Source organism: Sminthopsis crassicaudata, chromosome 3 (genome assembly GCF_048593235.1).
Source record: "Sminthopsis crassicaudata isolate SCR6 chromosome 3, ASM4859323v1, whole genome shotgun sequence".
Lineage (NCBI taxonomy): Eukaryota > Metazoa > Chordata > Mammalia > Dasyuromorphia > Dasyuridae > Sminthopsis > Sminthopsis crassicaudata.
This window is the reverse complement of record NC_133619.1, coordinates 441,343,939-441,364,073: the sequence shown is the minus strand read 5'-3', so window position 1 is coordinate 441,364,073 and position 20,135 is coordinate 441,343,939. Positions and strand designations below refer to the sequence as shown.

The 20,135-nt window shown below is 37.6% G+C and overlaps 1 protein-coding gene across 1 annotated transcript in view; it reads left to right on the top strand.

The window, feature by feature from the left end:
• The first annotated feature begins 5,277 nt into the window (after nt 1-5,277).
• CYBRD1 (cytochrome b reductase 1) overlaps nt 5,278-20,135 on the top strand; it is a 37,834-nt gene continuing 22,976 nt past the window's right edge. Inside the window, exon 1 of the mRNA XM_074303133.1 lies at nt 5,278-5,596. Coding sequence (XP_074159234.1) covers nt 5,401-5,596 — 196 coding nt within the window. The 5' untranslated portion in view covers nt 5,278-5,400. The remainder of the gene's footprint in view (nt 5,597-20,135) is intronic.

Sequence of the window (20,135 nt, the reverse complement as noted above, 5' to 3'; positions counted from 1 at the left end):
CTAGTTCCACTTTAGAATTTGTTTGGAAATCATAAAGCACTGTATAAATGAGATAGTTCCTTTCATTCCTTTTGACAATCTTGACTATTTGTTGGATATGGAAAGCAAGTCTAAAATGGGTCAGGGGGAAAAAAAGCAATTGCTCAGCTTCTTGAAGCTTGGATCTTGCAGGGTACAGTAATTTTGTTTGTTTTGTTTTCATTTTTTGTTATAGAAAAAGTCAGTTTTATACATAATCAAGAGAAGAATGGACTTCTGGAATACCAATCTACAATTAAATATGTATTAAACACTTACTATGCACCAGGCACTGCTAAGTGCTAGGGTTATAAAAAAGAAGGCCATAGTGCCAGAAAGTCTATCTTTAGAAATTCATTCTTTAAGCAAAGTGTTACAATTTCAGTTACTATAGTTTTCCTGAATGTAAATATCTCTGAAGAGGTGATACATCAAGCCATTTTTCAGTTGATAATACCTGTGGGGATTGAACTCTCAGATGTTTCCAAAGGTAACTGTTTGATAAAAAGGAATGAAACTCAGGAATGGTAAATTTTTCTGGAATAGGGAAAGAGATGGGTCTGGACCATAGTGTACTGCATGTGGAGGGTCAAACCTATGTGTCGGTCATAGGCAAGCAGGAGGCAGCACAGTGACACTGAATAGGAATAAAAGAAAAATTAAGCTGCAAAGGAAAAGGTGCATGTACATGTGCATGTGCGTGTGTGTGTGTGTGTGTGTGTGTGTCTTTGTGCTCAAAACAAACGTCCTATTTCACAATAGTACCTATTTATTTGGAAACAGGTAGAATAAGAAATATGACTTTTTGTTCATTGCTCACAGACATGCTACACAAATGAAGTAACAGGAAAATATGAAACCAAAGCAAAAAATTTCTTGAAGTTAATGTTGCAACTCAGTGTTTAACAATAACATAAGATTAAGAAAATCTAGTGTATGTCTTAATCAGATTATCAAAAGATATATTGTGTACCCAGAGAATTGTTTTTAAAATTTCCAATATGTCAGACTGGTTTCTGGTTTTCATAATCCACTTTATGTCAGGTGATGGGTATGAAATCACATTTTTTTCCTCAGACTCTAAGGTCTAGGTAAAAAGTCAATGCAACAATAATGTAGCATGGGAAATGTGAAGATAGGCTTTCCAGAAATATAGTTAAATTCTGGATTTATGCTATCTTTTATTTCTATTGGATTGAATATGTACTCTTTCTCTTTCTCTCTCTCTTTCAGGCTCCCTTCATGCAGTAGATACAGTTCCTGCACCCTGTAAATCAAGGATGCCTTAACTCACATATGTTCAGAAATTAAATATGAAAGGCTGTAAAAATACACAAATGACAGAGTATTTAACTGCACCATATAATCCTGTGGCTATAAAGCCAAACCTTCAATATAAGGGACAGGCAAATAAAATTCTAAAAACATTTTAGGCTACTGCCTAATAATGGCATAATCTGCTACTTTATGCATTATAATGCTTCCAAATGGAGTTACCCAGCATATTTTTTTTAGTTTGGTTTATATACCATGGAGCTTAGTTAAATTAAAGAGCATTATTTCATGAGCATTCATAAGGAACCCTAGGTCTAAACCTCCCATTGTAAAAGTGACAAGTTACCAAACCTGTGGTTCATCTTTTGTCTTTCTCCTTCTTTAGCAGTCAATTCTTCCATGCAACACATTATAAGAAGAAAAGAGTTGGGCAGCTGAGAAGATACTTCTCTCCCAGCCCTATTGCTGTTGTTTAAATTAGTCTACTTAACTCATACAAGTCAGATTATATTAAACTTGTATTCTATTTATTACCAGTGGTGGGAGAGAATGTTTCAGTGAAGGTGGGGTTGGAGTGAACAATGAAAAAGAAATCAGTTTAATGGGATCATTGATTTAGAGTTGGAAAGAACTTTGGAGGTTACTCCTCACTTTTTGACCTCTGGTCAAACAGACCAAGAATTATTCTCCAGGAAGAGCTTTAAGATTTGGGGATTTTGGAAAAAAAACAAACAAAAAAACCCAAACTGGCTTTTAGGAATACGGTAGTTAGAAGGGGATACACAAAATGTGGTTACTAATTCCACAAAACATGAGCTTTGATTTTCTTTTTCTCTTTTCCCATCACCTCCACACCTCTTTACCTCACTCATTTGATATTCTTTCTACTCATAAACTAGGAAAATGAAAAGGTTTTCTGATATAAAGCTGAAATCTAGCTCCTGAAAGCTTCATCTATTCTGGTAATTCTCCCTCTGGATTCAAATAGAACAAGTCTAAGACTTCTTATATATCACAGCCTTTCAGATTGTTAAAGACTACCATTATTTCACTCTTAATTCTTCTCTTTCTAGGTCAAATTTCCAGTTCCTTCAACAAATCTTGGTTTTCACGCTTCCTGCTGTACTAGTTGTCCTCTGAATATGCTCCACCTACCTAGATTTCTTTGAAACTATCTTTTTCTGCAGAGAAACAGAAGTTTACAGTAACATACAGTGGCATATAACATTATATGCATATGTGTGTATACATCATATATGTGTATATACATGTGCATACATATGCATGTATATATGCATAAGCACATATATCTATCATACTAGCTAAAAAAATGATAAAACACAATGTCAGACATACTAAGGGAAACAAGCAGATAGTCTAGGTAGCAGTTTAAATTGTTCAGTCTTTCTGGAGAGTAATTTGGTAAAATGTAGTAAAAATCTTTCATAACCAATTCAAAATGGGGAGGCACAGTTACATTGCAGTTTGAAAAGATCTAGGAATTTGGTGGACTTTAATATAAGCTCAATATGAGTGTGATTTGGCAGACAAAAAAGCTAATGGATCTTTGGGCTATATCATTTCCAGAAAGAAGGGAGTGATGGTCTTTTTGTCCCCTGCCCTAGTAATCGAAATGTTCAGAACTTGGGTACTCACCTCAATTTAAGGCAGACTTTGGTAATCTGGATAGCATATAAGAAAGACAACCCTTTCTTTTGCTCCTGTCAAATCAGGAATCTCCCTTGGAGAGAGATGAGCCAAATTTCAGAGATGTTTATGTTACTCTCAAATTTTACTCTATGTATCTGACAGGGGATATATTTTACATATATATTACAGAGGTATTTATGGAGTAAAACAAGAAATACTATGTTAGATTTGTCTGACTCTGAAAAGATTATTATTGAGATCCCTCATTATTGTAATTTTATCTATTTCTTACATTAACTGAAATTTAACTTCTTTTAAGAAATTAGATGCTATGCCACATTCAGTGTTGGAATTAATGTATTTTCTCTGGTATCCTTTTGTTGAGAGTTGTGGAGACTCAACCTCCCATTGTTCCCAGCCCTGCTTAATAATCAGTATTAGGGAGGCTCTGGTAGAGAAGGAGACATGGAATCTGCAGCTTTTTGCATCACCTGCTCTTTGTCACATAACTTTACCAGCAAATTTTCACATTCGTGTTACCTTTAGGAGGAACTGCGATTCAAGGGCCTAACCTCTTTTGCTGAGGTGGACCTCCTGGATTGTCTTAAAATCACCTATAAAAGCTGTCTGGACCTTGAAGCCATTGATGATGTTCAATAATCAGCCTGTCAAGGCGCTGCTATTTTGACATGCTTATAATAAAATCCTTTTAATTCTTTTTGTTCTAAGTTTTGCCTCATTAATCAGAGTGAAAGCCTAAATGAAGAATTGCCTCTGTCAACACTTTCAGCAAAATGTAATTTTTCATGTTTGTTTTTAAGCAAAACATTTTAGGAAAGACATTGACAAACTACTAATTATTGTACTAGAAATAGAGAACTAGTTATATAGAAAAGGTAGCTAGCATAGTAATAAAAACCCTGGTCTCTGTATCAGAATAATAGGATTCCAGCTCGATTAACGTGGAGCACTTAATTAGCTATGTGAATATGGACTAGTTCAACATCTCTAAGCTTGATTTGTCCCATGAAAAATTGTGATCAAAATTCTTGCATGATACTTATGTGGCCAACTTCATAGAGCTTTTGGGTACAATGTACTTTGTAAACCTGAAGGCTATTATTATTATGAAAAGAGGCAAAAATATAAAAATGAAAGGAGGATATGTATAACAGTAACAAAATGAAAAAGTGAGAGCACTTATTGTACCACCTCTTGTACCACCTCTGACCTACTCTCAAAGTTCCTTAATAGCTTCCAAACCCGGGTCTAATTAAGTATCTGTGAAATGGGCAGAATTTTTTAGATGATAATATGAGGCAGTGGAAAAAAATCCTGGCTTTGTAGTTAGAGAATTTGAATTTAAAGGATCACAGCTGCTGTGTTGGAAGGGATATCAGAAGTCATTTAAGGCAACCCCATCTCTCATTTTAGATTTGAGCAAACTGAAATCCAGTGTAGTTAAGTATTAAACTTCGGAAAGCAGAATTTGAACCTAGACAGATCCAGTGCTTTCCCCCTCCCCCATTGTACAATCCCCCGCAAGTGCTAAACTCTAGCCTTGAACCAAATATTAAGTTACAAGAGCCAGACATCTATCTTATCCCCATAATGCCCGAAATCCACATGCTTATTTGGGGAGCTAAAGCCCTAACGGGACAGCATCCCAGGTAAGGCACTTACATTCCTGATGTTTCCTTGTGGATGCTAGACCCCAAATTATCCATGCACATTCAGATCGGGACCGCTTAAAAACAAGCACACCCAAACAGATCTTTGAGCTAGAAGGGATAGACATCATCTGGATTCTAGGTCAGTCTTATCAATATTCAGACGGGGAAACTGAGGGCCAAAGAGGTTAAATGACTTCTTCAAAATGATTCAAACTCTGAATTCAAATGTACTCAGCTTCTACTGCAACATTCTTCTTCCCTGCCCTTCCCCATCCCTTCTCCCCTCGCCCCAACTTCCTCCACACAGGTTTTTTCAGTGTGCAAGAAAAAGGACCAAAGCAAAAATAAACAAAACCCGCTGGACCTAAACCCCGAGCGTTTCTGCTTCGAGGGACTACACTAAAAGAAACGTTACTAAGTGGAACACCAGGACAGTCTCTATGTGATGGAGAGTTGTTCAGCGGGACTAAAAAACAGTATCCTTGAGGCGCGGAGAGCCTTTCTTTTCTTTCGAGAAAATTTTCTTTAAGGGCCAACTGCCCAATTCCTTTTCTTCTCTGCCCATCCCACCTTCAAGCTTTCTCTCAGAGAGGCAGGACATCTCAGGGCTGGGAAGAAGAGTGGCTGGGCCCCTCCCCCGGGCGGGGACAGCCCAAGAAGAAGGAGCTGCCCCCGCCCGCCATCCATCCAGTGGCCGGCAGCCGCCGAGGCCTTGCTACGCCTTTTCCCCGTCTCTGCCCGGTGCCCGGCTCCCTGACTGGCACGGTGTGCGGACTATGGGGCGATGAAGGCTATGGAGGGCTACCGGGGCTTTTTGGGTCTGCTAGTGTCTGCAGTACTGCTCGGCTTCCTGGCCGTGCTCTTCACCCTCATCTGGGTCCTTCATTATCGGGATGGGCTCGGCTGGGACGGAGGCTCCCCGGAGTTTAACTGGCATCCAGTACTGACTGTCACCGGCTTCGTCTTCATCCAGGGCCTCGGTACTGGAAGTTACGCGGAGTTGGGGCTGAGGGTGGGGTGAGGAAGGCCACGGGTCCTGGAAGGAAGCGCGAGATGGGTCCCGAGGGTACGGCCAGAGCGGGACCGCCCGGGGCTGAGGGCACTGGCCAAAAGTTGGTAGAACCCACACTGCAGGCCCGCCGAGAACCGCTTGTTGCTTTCGCAAGAGAGAAGAGAGAGACTCTGGGACGCAGCCCTGGGTGGAGGGGGAAGGAATGGGAGGGGACCCGCGGGGAGAAGCGGGAGTGGGAGGCTGCAGAGGCAGGCAGAGTTAGGAGTTTGTCTTAGAAGAGAACTCCGTAGAGTGCGCGCCAGAGAGGGAGGAGGAGGAGAGCTGCCTTGGGACTGGATGTGGGGAGATGAGTGTTGCAGGCTCGGTCTGGACTTTTTTAGCTGTTTGCAGCAAGTCCCTGGAGAGCTCCAGGCGTAGTAGTAACAAGACCAGGGACTAGCTGAGGGTGGTGCTTCCGCGTCGTGGTGTCCCCCTTCCCCCGGGTACCTCCCAGATGCGGAGGGGTACTCGCCCACCCCCAGCCTCTCTAATTTCCCCTCCCTCCTTTGATTTACACCCATCCTCTGGATGCACTGTCCGGAGAAGGATACTGGCTGGGCCAGCGGGACAAAAGGAGAAGGGTTCCGGATCTGGCCAGGTTCTGGGAAAAAACTTCCCATCTGTAACATAGTGTCAATATATGAAGTTATCCAGTAACCGCAGGAAAAGTGAATATTTGTTTTGGTTCTCAATTCCCCCTTTAAAAAAAAATCATTGAGCTCCCTTAAAGTATTTAAGAGGAACACAAAGTCTTTTAGGCTTGACTAGATGTGGAATTGGATGATTTAATCCTTATTTGCTCTTGTTGTATGCAGTTAAGGGCTGAATTGCTGCTGGTTTCCATGAATTCCTGACAGTGTCTGGGAGATCACAGAATCATAGGATCACAGTTTTAGAATTGAAGGGATTTTAGAAGTCAGTTCCTTCATTTTTGTACAGAGGAAAACCGAAGCCCAGAGAGGTTAAGTTAAAAGTAAAGTAATTGCTTTGGACAATATACCCTCTGTTTGGTCATTTCAATATTTGTTTTGGGAAGGATGAGGTTTATTCTAGCTTCTGGTACTGTAGAAGTCAAAGGGATGTGACACAGCAAAGTTCTTTTCTTTGGAAGATAAAAATGTTCGTTTTCCTGCTCTGCGTTGGATTGTGCCTTGAGACTTGTGTAAGGTATAAGAAGCACAGGACTGGGGACTAAATATAGCACATTACTATAAAACAACTCAGAATAGTAAGAGCATAGAAAGTTTTAAATTTCTTTATAAGAATTAGATCTTTAAAGCCTTAGATCTAATCAAAAGTTTTATAAATCACAGCTCGTCCATGACCCAAGTGGTATAAGTCTGCTGGCTAAAGATATTTTTAGGAAAAGTGTGGGAATTAATGGCTAGAGTCCTACAATATAAAGTTATGGGCGGAGGAAGAAAGGACTGAGAAATAATATATTTGAGAGTCATATCCCACAGCATAAGTCTTATTTAAGCCTTCCAAGTTGGGCATGGTAGGTAGGGGTGATGAAAGAAGTCTCAGCTCCACTATACATAGATTTGTTCTATAATTAATGGGGACCTGGAACCATCTTTCTGAAGTTATTGTTTAGTGGCCTGGGATTTAAATTTGTACTTTGATCAGACATTAAATTCATTTAGAAATGTTTAAAAAGAAATTTGGAAACCATGTTTAATTATCCATAAGGTCTTTCCTCCCATTAACATTAGAGGTCTTGGATGTTTAATTTTATATTAGAAGGAGAGAAGTACATCTAGCTCATTCCATTGGGGATGGGGGGGAAGTCCTCAGGTCAAGCTTGTATGAGGGCCTTTTAGTGCTTATGGAAGTAGCAATCTCCCTTCCAGCAGTGATAGGTAGTGGAGGATGCTATTAATGCACTATCTTTTTAGGAGCTTTCTCCGGCATGTAACAATAAATAAGGCATCACAAGAGTACCGGTGACCATTCCATACCCCATTTACTAGCATAATTCATAGGCATTATTTGTGAAACTGAAAAGAGGAAATTATGCTGATAAATTACTCTATCCAAAGCCACTGAAGCATAATTTCATTCTTGGAAGATCATCTGAAGTCTGAGCCAAAGAGGTTAAGATCATTTTAAACACTCACCCTACTGAGTAAAAGTAAAAAGAAAAGCTTCTCCAACTGTTCAGACCAAACCTTTAGAGTTGCTCAGGTACCCACCAAAAGTGGACTTTGAGGCAGTGATATGCTGGCAAATGTTTAATGATGGGCTCTATGTGGGGGGAGGGAGAAGGAGGGTAAAAGATGTACTCACAACACACATAAATTTGAATTACATTTTTAACATTTTCTCAATCACATTCTGTAGAGAAAATTCACAAAACAAAATAAATCAAGCCTCAATTTGTAGCATTTGCAGAGTGTCAATGTCTAAATGTTCACATTGAAAGTAAAGTTTAACCATCTGGCTTTAAATTCTATCTATCCTAAAACATATATTGGTTGTATGTCCCTCAGCAAATCATTTAAACATTTAATGCTCTAGGCAAATACCTAAGACTGAATTTCAGAGAAAGGCTGACCTGTTTTGGTGAAGGAAGTTCCTAAACCAATGAAATTACACACAGATTTAGAAAAACCTAAGGAAATTAAGAAACCCAGTGGAAATATCATAATTTCTGAGCTGAATGAAAAGAATGGCAAAGAGAACTTTGAAAAGGGTTTTATTCCTCCATAAAAGAAGTAATTCTCATTACATTGGTGTATCACCTGGAAATCTGAGAAGCAACCTTGAAAAAGAAGGTCACAGAAAAGAATCAAACAAATAAAAAAGATCTTCCTAATAAGTGGTTCACATTTTTAAAAGCATAGAATACTCAAATATGCTTTCTGATAAAAGGTTGAAACTCTGAGCTTAAATCAAATTTTGGTTCCTTTATGCTTTCCCCATCTCAGCTTTTTCTTCCTGGTCTATCCCATAGAATTTGAAGGAGGAAAAATGTGGTATGTTGAAATCTTTTAAAGTTGATTTTGTTTGAGTTAGTCAGGAAGTATTTTCATCTAAGTTATTATGTTTAAATTGGCTTTTTAAAGACACAACTATGGAAATAAATTAAGATCATTCCCTAAAAGACCAAAGAAATATTCCATTGGTATGTATAATGACCCAGTTTTAATACATATTCATTTATTCATTCAATAAATGCATATGTATTGATCTACTGTTATATCCCAAGAAGGTGTGTATGTATTGAAAGACATATGAAGGAAAAATCATTGTCTTAAGAAGCTTAAATGACATAATACCTAATTTGCATATATATGTGTAGTATAGTAGAGCAAGCATAAGATTTGGAGTTGAGTTGAAGGACAAAGGGATCTGAATGCTGGTTTTGCTAGTTACTGAGATAATAATTTTTTAAAAAAGCCATTGATAAATGTTCATTTGCTAGGTCCTTTATCCAGAAAACCAGATGTTCATACCTTCTAAGAGTTTGCAACCTGAGCTCATCATTTGGATTTTTATTTTTCATTTTCAAATCAAGAGATAAATAAAGAAGTAGGTAAGAATAATGGTTTAATTCATTGATGTCAGAAGTCTTCATATAGATATGATTAGGTGAAATGCAGTAATATCAGAGAGATTTTGTCTTCAGGTCTTTTGAATTAATTCATCTATAGATTTCGATAGCAATGATCTTCTAAAATAGAGTAGATTTATTATTTTTGTATAATTATGTCAATTTCAGGGTGGGGTGTGCTTTTGAGGCCTTTGGCTTTACTTAGGAAGGATGGAGAGGAACCATAAATGTGCAGCTATATGAATGCCTACTTTTTGCTTTATTATGCATGGTTTTTTTATTGTAGGTTTTTTATTTACAAGATATATGCATGGGTAATTTTTCAGCATTGACAGTTGCAAAACCTTTAGTTCTAACTTTTCCCCTCCTTCCCCCCACTCCTTCCCCCAGATGGCAGGTTGACCAATACATGTTAAATATGTTAAAGTTTTATGAATGTTTTAATGTACTTAAAGGAGAGCCAGCAAAAAACCAAAACAAAACAAAAAAACAAAACAAAAACATAACAAAAACCAAAAACAAAAAACAAAAAATACAACATTCTGAGTGTCTTTTCCAACTTGGTTGGAACTGTATTGTCCTTATGTGACAAATCAACCTATTCTATAATTCTAGCCAATAAAAATTATTAACAATTAATATTTAAGTCTTTCTTTAGCACTCTTTTATGTTGTTATTTAGTCTTGTCCTGATTTGACCCCATTTGGGATTTTCTTGGCAAAAATGCTGGGGTAGTTTGTTATATCCTTCTCAAGCTCATTTTATAGATGAGGAAACTGAGGAAAAAAGGGTTAAGTGACTTGCCCAAGGTCACACAGATAGTATCTGAAGCTGGATTTGAAGACAGGTCCTCTAGGCTCCAAGTGAAACTCTATCTACTGAACCACTTAGCTGCCCTGAAACCCTTTCCTAGCTGAAACCTTTGAGTCTCAGAAAGCCTGTGATTACATAGCTAGGTATTTCAGAATCAGCACTTGAATCCTGGTCTCCTGACCCTAAGCCCAGCATCCCTTCTACACGAGGGTCTCTTAACCTGGGGGTCTATGAACTTAGGTGTTTTTTCTTTTAAATTTCTTCTTTTGATTTTCCATTCCAAATTTTCTCCCTCTTTCCATTCCTCTACTCCTTGAGATGGCAAGAAATATGATATTCATTTTATTTGTGAACATGCAAAATATTCCCACATGTTGAGAAAAAGAGATACAATGAGAAAGAGAGACAGAAAAAGAGAGAGAGAGACAGAGAGAGAGAGAGAGAGAGAGAGAGAGAGACAGAGAGACAGAGAGACAGAGAGAGAGAGAGAGAGAGAGAGAGAGAGAGAGAGAGAGAGAGACAGAGAGAGAGAGAGAGAGACAGAGAGAGAGACAGAGACAGAGACAGAGAGAGAGACAGAGAGAGAGAGAGGGGGGGAGAGAGAGAGAGAGAGAGAGAGAGAGAGAGAGAGAGAGAGAGAGAGAGAGAGAGAGAGAGAGAGAGAGAAATGAAGAAAAAATATGCTTTGATTTGTTCTCAGAGTCCACTAATTATTTTTCTGGAGGTGCATGACATTTCTCACCATGAGTTCTTTGGAATTGTGTGAACATATTTTTTGGGGAAAAAATTATAATGATTTTATAATAATTATTTTCTTTTATAATTCTATGCATTTTATTTTAGGAATTTAAAAATATTACTGTGAGAAGGCATACAGAAGTTTCACCAGATTGCTATATGGGTCCAAACTTCTGTTCTAGGAGAGGCCTTTCTCCTGCCCCCCCCCACTTAAATGTTATTGGTCTTTCTTTCTTCAGATTGTCTTATATATGCTTATCTGTTTGTACTGTTGTTACTCTTCCTTCTCAGAATGAAGTTATTAATTGACACAGCACATTCCTTATTGGTAATTTTTGTTTTTCTGCATAGAATTTGAGATTTATTTTTTAAGACAAGATTCACTTTTTAAAAAGAGAGGACTAAAACAGGTCTTTGCTCTCTTGTATCTGAAACATTGCAAATGGTCAAAGAAGAAACATTGGGATTGGTACAGCAGTATTCTCCTGCTCAGCTGAAGTGAGGAAGCCAGCTCCTTCCCTAAGAATTTCCCCTAAGAAAATCCAGTAAGATTGGATTCACTTGATATGCAGTTATCTAGATGGAAAAATTCAGTCATCTGTTCAAATGTTTTGTCTATACAATGTAAAATATCTGATTATTTTTTGTTTGGTTTGTTTTTTGCAAACCTAAAGAATACCATTGTTTTGGTTCAATATTCCTTTCTTACTGAGGATCTTAGTAAGTTCAAAAGGAGATACTCTCAACTGTGGCCAAAATGTGGAAATAAGACAGACAAATCATCCAAATAGTTTCTTCATAGTATTTATGCTGGATGCCAGTCTTAATGAACTGGCCTATTTCAAAACAGAACCTCTTTTTGGTAGGCATAGCAGGTCCTTTGGAAGAGTTTGTTTCCATGGGGGTCACAACCAATTAAATTCAATTTGAGGTCTACTGACACTCCTAGTTTCCCCAAGCACTTTAGGGAAGAGTTTTAAGCCGCAATAATCTCTCCCTACACACTCAAAGGGCAAAACTATGTTTTACATTATTCAAAGTATTGATGGGAGTATATTAGTTACTTTCATCTTTTAGTTACTTTAATATATTTTAAATTTTGATTGTAATTCAAACCCTGTAAGTTACTGGGTTCTTATTTTTGTAATAACATACTTTTAATTGACATTCTGGGCAAAATTCTTTCCTATATTTGAAAAGAAAGAGCAACTATGCCCTTATGGTCTGCATTAAAAACATTTTTAAATTGGTTGACATTTTTATAGTATTTGAAATAATACAAAGCTTTTAGCAGTAACACTCTGTTTAGAAATGCCCAATTGTCTCCCCCATCCCCACTTTTTTAAACTTGAGAACAGCTAATCGCTATTTCCATAATACAAAAGCCCTGCCAGTGGTTACCACAGAGATTTTTGACTCAGTATATCATGGAATGGTCTCCTGAATAGGAATGGCAGAGTAGGCCTCTTTTGGCCGGGCTACACAGGAATTTGCCAGCTCCTTGAGTTTTCTTGATGATCACTTGCCAAGGGTTCTGTTAAAGCAATTCTTACTTAAATGCAGGTGGATTGGGGAACTTCTGAGGTGTCTTCTTACTCTAATATTCAGAGATAGGAATATCTTGTTTGAATTCCACAACAATCCTGAATTCAACTCTAAGCTTAAACAATTACTAACCTATAGGACTGGGCAAGTGACTTAGTTGTTCTGTAACTCAGTTTTTTGTTTTTTTTCTATAAGGTAGGAAACTGTATAGGTAATCATTTAAGGATTTACTTGCTTTAAAACTATTCTCATGAATCCTATGAAATAGGCATTACAGTCAGCCTTATCCTAGTGTCATTTTTTATATTTAGTAACTTTTTAAAATGTAGCTTAGAAAAGTTGTGACTTGGCCAAAATGGCAGAGCCAAGATTCAAACCTGTGTCCTCTGATGCCAAATCTTTCAGTCTTTCCTTAACATGACATGACTTTCCTTTTTTATGGTCATATTGCTCCTAAGTAGGTCTCACTCTCAGGTCAATCTACTCTCTGCCACACAAAGCTGCCTCTCTGCCCAAGGACACTAATTCAAAGAATTAAGTTTTTTTTATTTGGGAAGATTTTTATTTCTTGTTTTCTGCTTAATGCAAAAATGGATTCACCAGAAATAAGATGCTTTGGAAGTCCATTCTTTGGGGAATTTTATCTCCTTAGATTGATAGTCATCTCTTCATCTGGAAAACAGTTTCATGGCTGAGACGACTCATTTATTTTTATTATTTCTGGCTTTGTACCATACTAATTATGCATCACTGTGTCACAATCATAAAACAAACAAGAGTGTCGTCCTGATAGAATATAAGCTCTTTAAGAGGAAAAGGACCCTTTCCCTTTTGTCTTTGTGTCTCCAGTGATTGGGGAAACTGTTGACTTTTGACAAGTTCATAGATTTGTATACATGATATCCTCCCATGTTAGACTTTAAGTTTCTTAAGAGAAAGGTCAGTGTCATTTTTTCATCTTTATTTCTTAGCAAACATGATGACTTTTTACATAATTGGCATTTAATAAATATTTGAATTGAATCCTAAATTTTCTGGCCTTTAATAAATACGATAAGAATCATCAGCAACATTGGTATTTTTATTATGGGTGGGATCAGTGAGTGTCAAACCCAGGACTTTATCTTAGAGAAATAGTATGTTATCATGTTACGGAGTTTTATATTTGCATTTGCAGCAGGAGCTCAGAAATTTTCCATTAATTAAGTTCAAAATCAGGTAAGTTCATTACTTTGGAAAGCTGATTGCCAAAAGGTTAATTATGAAAAAGCACTGGAATCCAGTGTTTCTTAGATACTCAGTCTGGTATAATACTCTAGTACCTGATTTCTGAAATTTAACTTTAAATGAAAGGTTTTTCATTTACTTTAAACATATATTGCTTTTCACATTTCAACTTGTTTTTCTGGATAAAAAAAAAGTAACTAGAAGGACTGACAGAAGACTCTTGTTTCAGTTATAAACAGCTGCTATTGATTTCCTCTCTTTCCCATTTATTACGATGTCTTTCTTTTCCCTCTGCATCAGGCAAAAGCTTCCAGATAAGCATCTAACTAAGTAAAAAGACATTCCTATTTAGTCTTTCAATCAATTCTCATCTCCTTTACAGAACAGTTTCAATTTTTTTGGTGGTATTTAAAAATAATAGATTCCATGACTTCCTATTTTTGAGATTAATTTTAAAACCTTAATTTAAAAAAGAGGAATTGTCATTATGTGACCATTTTAGGAAAACAGTAAGCAGTATACAATGCTTCATTTATCTGGAAACAGGATTGTAACATCACTAGAGCACTTGTGGTCATTGCTCTATTGGGGGGGGGTTTATGTGTCAGCAGTAACTTTCATTCACCTTATTTATGAGCTGGTAAAGGCAAGATTAAGCAGCAGAAACATGGTGTAGAAGAAAGTTCAGTAGTTGGGGATTGGGATGCAAATCCTGTCTCTGTCACCTGCTAGTCAGGTGTTCCTGGGCTTCTCTGAGTTTTAATTTTTTCATATTATGTAACTCATAAAGTTGCATCCTGAGAATTTGCTATTGCTGCCCTGGAATTTTTTAATTAGAATTTTGTATTTTCAAAGAGCCAGTCCAGAGAGACATTAGAAAGATTGAGTATATTCTCTCCTGCTAGACTTAGTGACACCTGATTGGCTTAGTCTACTGTAGCACAGAACTCCAGAACTCAGGTAACCCACCCACTTAGCCACCTCTGGTCTTTTTTTTTTTTTTTTTTTTTTTTTTTTTTTTTGCTAAAGCAAGTGGAGTTAAAAGACTTGCCCACCGTCACACAGCTAGGAAGTACCGTGTTTCCCCGATAATAAGACACTGTCTTATTATTTTTTTGGGACTAAAAAACACCAGAGGGCTTATTTTCAGGGGAGGGCTTATTTTATCCTCCATCATGCCCCTTTTATCCTCCATCATGCCCATTTTAGCCTCTATCATGCCCCTTTTAGCCTCCATCATGCCCCCTGAGTGCTTATTTTATTCTCCATCGCTTACTGAACTTACCGAGTTTTTAGATGGTCCTGTCTCAGCTCTACTCCGCGGCGCTGCTCTCAGTAGCGCCAGCAAGCAAATCACCAGGGAAGAAGAGGATGACGCGCTCACTGCTGCAGCTCTGATTGGATGCAGCTCGGAGCGCGACGTGCGTTTCACCCGGGAGGGGAGGGCGGCGCTGCTTACTGAAGGTACCGCTACGCAGCATATAGCGCAGGGGATCACCATGATGACCGTTTTCATAGTAAGTTCGATAGGGCTTATTTTCGGGGGAGGGCTTATTTTAGCGGAATATTAAAGAGTATGTGGGTGTCTTATTTTCAGGATAGGTCTTATTATCGGGGAAACACGGTAGTAAGTGTCTGAGGTCACATTTGAAATTCAGGTCCTCCTGACTTCAGGGCTGGTGCTCTATCACCTCCACCTAACTGCCCCTATTCTAGTCTATTTTTATTAGTAGTCTTAGTTATAAGGAAATTATTAGAAGGCTGGGCTTTTAGGAATAGATGTGTTGAATGGAAGAAGAAGTGACAGCTGACAACAGAGGAGACTGAAAAACTATAAAAAGCTAATACATGAACAAAAAACCCATTAACGTTCTGGGGCCAATAATGTAGGGAAAATAGCCCCACTCACCTTAATGGCCCCTGAAAGCACCACTGTATTAGAGCTGGGTACAGTAATTGATGTTCATAATTATGATCTTGAATTATCAAGAAAAGCTTAAATATGTTACTGTTTCAAATCATTGCTTAAGGATGCAAGTTAGTGTACAAACTATTTTTAAAAAGATTTATCTTAAAATGATTAAAATTTTTTAAAAGTATTGGTACTTAAAGGGGGTGATTTTTAACTGTCTGGAAAATTAATGGCGGTCAAATAGCTTATTTTCTAATGTTGTTGGATAAATGAGTTATTATTATACCTTATAAAGGATTGTGAGGATGTGTGATATGCTGCCTAGGTTTACCTAGCCACATGATGTTAAAAATGAAAAGCATTCATTTTTGCAAATAGAGTTCTCTTTGTGAAACTTTTCAAGTTTTAATATGCAGCAATGCAAGAAGAGAAGTAACCTTATGAATAGAGCCTTACTGTAATTTGTCATTCATAATTAATTTTTCAACTAAATTTTCTAAATGTTTGCTTTCTGGGTTTATCGTTTAGAACCGGCATACCTTTGCCTTTCAGATTCTGACCCAGAGGAAAAAAGAGGCCCTACAGAAACAGCAAATCTTAGCTGACAGCAACCAAGAAGGGGAAAGTTCCCTCTAAGGGGCCTGAAGATCAAATATCAGGGTTTGCCTTGGGGACTGATCCAAGTAACAGTTCTTTAGAAAATAAAGACACTTGAGATGAGGAATATTCATACAAGACACTGTGACTTCTTTTGCTAAATTTTTAACCTCTGCTCAAAAGGAAGCCACATAAACATGCCCTGAGCTTAAAGTTAAGAAATCTGTGTCCCATTCATACCTTGAGCACTTAACTGTTAAATAATGCTGGCTCAGTGATTCACCCCCTCAGAGACTCAATTTTCTTTATAAAATATGAGTAAAAATATTTGTACAACTAACTTCTTCAATAAGATTGTTGTAAGAAAATGTTGTAAACATGAAAATGCTCTGAAAATGAATTCCTTTGCCAGAATTTAATATGTAATCCTCTTCTTTTTTTAAGAAAAATTTTTGTTTTGCATTTATATATCCTTTTACAATGTGGCTGAGGGGACTTGGGATTCACCGGAAAGAACAAATAATGATCTTATGAAAAGACCTGATGTAGATGATTCTTTATTTTGAGCTTAATGATGTTTATCAAAGTCATCTTATTACATTTGTACCAAAATAGGGAAATGTGCCTGTCTAGTGAATAGGTGGAAAATTTTAAATTAGCTAACATAAAGATGTAATCATCCTGCATAGACCATGGAACATAGTGTAAAATCAGTGCCCAGGTTAGTGTTATCAAGGAAACAGCAGAGGAATACTTTATTCTATCTCAGACACTATAACCTGTTTGAATCATTTATTTGAAATTGTAGTTTGTTTTCCTGTTTGACCTATTACAGAGCAAGCTGTTTGGGCTCAGAATGTGATATTGAAAAACTATGTTCTAGGACAGATAGAAAGAAAAGAAGAGGCTGGAAATGCCATGAATATTTTTCCCAGTGATATAACTAAAACTATTAATACTTGACAATTCCATATTAATTCTTCATTAAGGGAAATTGCATTCCTGAACTCTAACCCAGTCATTCCTTTTTATTCAGGAATGTCAGAAATTTTTCTCTACTTACAACAGAGCAGAGAACTAGTACTTGTGTGTGACTGATAGGTCAAAATATGTGTGTGTGTGTGTGTGTGTGTGTGTGTGTGTGTGTGTGTGTGTGAGAGAGAGAGAGAGAGAGAGAGAGAGAGAGAGAGAGAGAGAGACAGAGAGAGACAGAGAGACAGAGAGAGACAGAGAGAGAGAGACAGAGAGAGACAGAGAGAGAGAGAGAAAGAGAGAGAGAGAGAGAAACAGAGAGAGAGAGAGACAGAGAGAGACGGAGAGAGACAGAGAGAGAGAGAGACAGAGAGAGACAGAGAGAGACAGAGAGAGACAGAGAGAGAGAGACAGAGAGAGACAGAGAGAGAGAGAGAAAGAGAGAGAGAGAGAGAGAAACAGAGAGAGAGACAGAGAGAGACAGAGAGAGACAGAGAGACAGAGAGAGAGAGAAAGAGAGAGAGAGAGAAATATAAAAAGGGAGAGGAAGAGAGAAGATAAGACAATTCATTTCACTTGCCTGAAAACTAATTTCTTCATCTGTAAAATTAGGGAATTGGACTAGATGATTTCTGACAGCTATAAATCTATGATTCATAAGAATATAAACTCCTGGAGGGTGGGAATTATTTCCTTTTTATCTTTGAAGCTGTTATGAATAGTACCAGATTCATAGTAGGTGCTTAATTAGATGTTTGTTAATTGGTTGATTCTACGATTCTCCTCATTTAAAACTAAGAGAAGAATCCAGGCATGAAACTTGCATCTTATGGCCATACTAAAAATGGAAATTAAAAGGAAAATGAACTAGAGATCTAGTCAAATCAAGGGCAGCAAAAAAGAGGTGACTATGAAGTTAAAGGAGAGGGAGTCTTGGGTAGAAAGGACTAAGGAGTATTTGGAAAAGAAGGTACAAGGAAAAAAGTTTTACTTTAATAGGATGAATCATCTATGGAAGATTTTTGCTGATTCCATGTAGTTGGAGGTGATGTCTGATATTAAGAAGTTATATTTTTCTAAGGTTTAACTTTACTCCCTTCTGAAATATTAGAGAATAATTTATCCCCAGATATCTCCATTTTCCTGCTAAGATGCTTGAAATTTCCACAGTTATAATTAAGTATTCCTTTGAATAATTATACTTGCTCCTTAAGTTCAAAGTCCCTTTTAAAAAGGAAGGTATTGCCTGGAAGGCATAAAACATTAACTCTTTAATGCCTCTTGATATATTATTAGGGGTTAATTAACCTTATTTTTCTAGCTGAATCTTTGAAAATCAGAGCCCAGAGGCAATAGGGTGGAAAGAAAAGAAGGAATTAATGAGGTACTGAGTTGGTTGTGGAGCGAAGATAGATGGTCCAGCAAAGAACAACTAGAGCAAGGGGATGGGGTCCACAAGGAGAAAAAGTGCCAAACCAGGAGAAATGCAGAAGAGTCAATAAGAATAAGGATACATTTGTGTTTTGACTATCAGTCTAAAACTCAGATTTTATAGGATTTCTGTGGTTAAATTCCAAATTCCCTTAGGACTGCCTTGTTGGAAGAGGTCTGTGCTACTAGAGAATACCACTACTGTGCTGAATGGGTGGAAGAATGAAATCCAATACCTACAACTGTATAAGAAACCACTCTATGGGAGTTGGCTCTAATTGATATTTTATCAATTTGGTGACTGAACTTTGGTTTGAATGTAGAACATGTTATACACCAATTAGGGATCTATTTCTCCATAAAGTAAAGATACATAAAAGTAGATTTAATCATTTTAATAATCCATCATTAAGATAATTCATTAAATGGTTTGTAAGAGATTGCCACACATTGAAATAAAGACTTGTTGAAAATTTTCTCATATTTTCTGAGGAAGAACAATCAGTGTTTATGGATATCAGTTGCATGTGGAATACCAAGCGTCAGAAACAACTAGGAATTCTGGTCACCAAGAAGAAATCCATCTGTCAAAGGAGGTGGAAGAGTTAGAAAGAAAGATCCAAATTAAATTCAGTAAGCATTTATTAAGTGTCTGCTGTATCCTAGATTCTGTATTAAACATGGATTTGCAAAGACACAAATGTCCTTGAGGGGCTTATATTTTATTGGGGGGAAATAAGACGTACACAGGATAAGGATAGAAATGTGATAGAGATTAGATCTGTGATTTCACTAAGAAAGTATATGCCAAAGTGGAGAAACTCCTACCAAGGCAGGTCAGCACTTACTCTGAGTTACAGTCTTATAGAATTGCACATTCTGAGAGATTAAGTGACTCCCCTAGGGTCACACAGACATAATGTGCTAGAAGCAAACCATGAACCTAATTCTAGAGTGGCTTTTTATCCACTATACCACAATGCCTTATACATGGACAGGGAGCTATCAAGTATATACAAAGGCAAAAAAACCAGACAGACCAATAAGTTTTAGCATTAACAAGAAGAGGCGATTAGGAAGGGTCACATGAACTGACCCCTGGATGGTTCTAGGGATTATAGGAGTTGGAGTAAGGAAGAAGAGCATTCCAGGCATTATAGAAAGGCTGTGAAAAGCATGGAGGCAGATGGTGAAATAATGAACAGACCCATCTGACTAGAATAATGAGTGTAAAAATAGAGTAATGCTAAATAAGCCTGGAAAAAAAGGTTAGATTCCGATTTTAGGTGCCAAACAGAAGTTCATAGTTTAACCCTATGGCAATAGGGAACTTTGAGGCTTCTTGATCTTGAGAATGACTAGAGAAGATATTAATTTCAGACTGGGCAGCTTGATGGAGAATAGGTTGGAGAAAAGAGACTGGAAGCAGAGATCATTTGGAAGGTTGTTGCAGAATGAAAGCAAGAAGTGATGAGAAAATGAACTAGGATAACAGTGTCAAGGAAAACAAAAGGGATGGATAAAAAATGTGGAGATAAATTCAGGAAGACTTGTCCCTGACTGGATTTGGGTACATGCTGGATCCTTTGCCCAGAAGTGTAACGTGGGCTACAGAGGACAATAGGGCTCAAGTGGGTCCAGTTGGGTGAAGAAAGGAGTGGAGAGTGGGATACCACC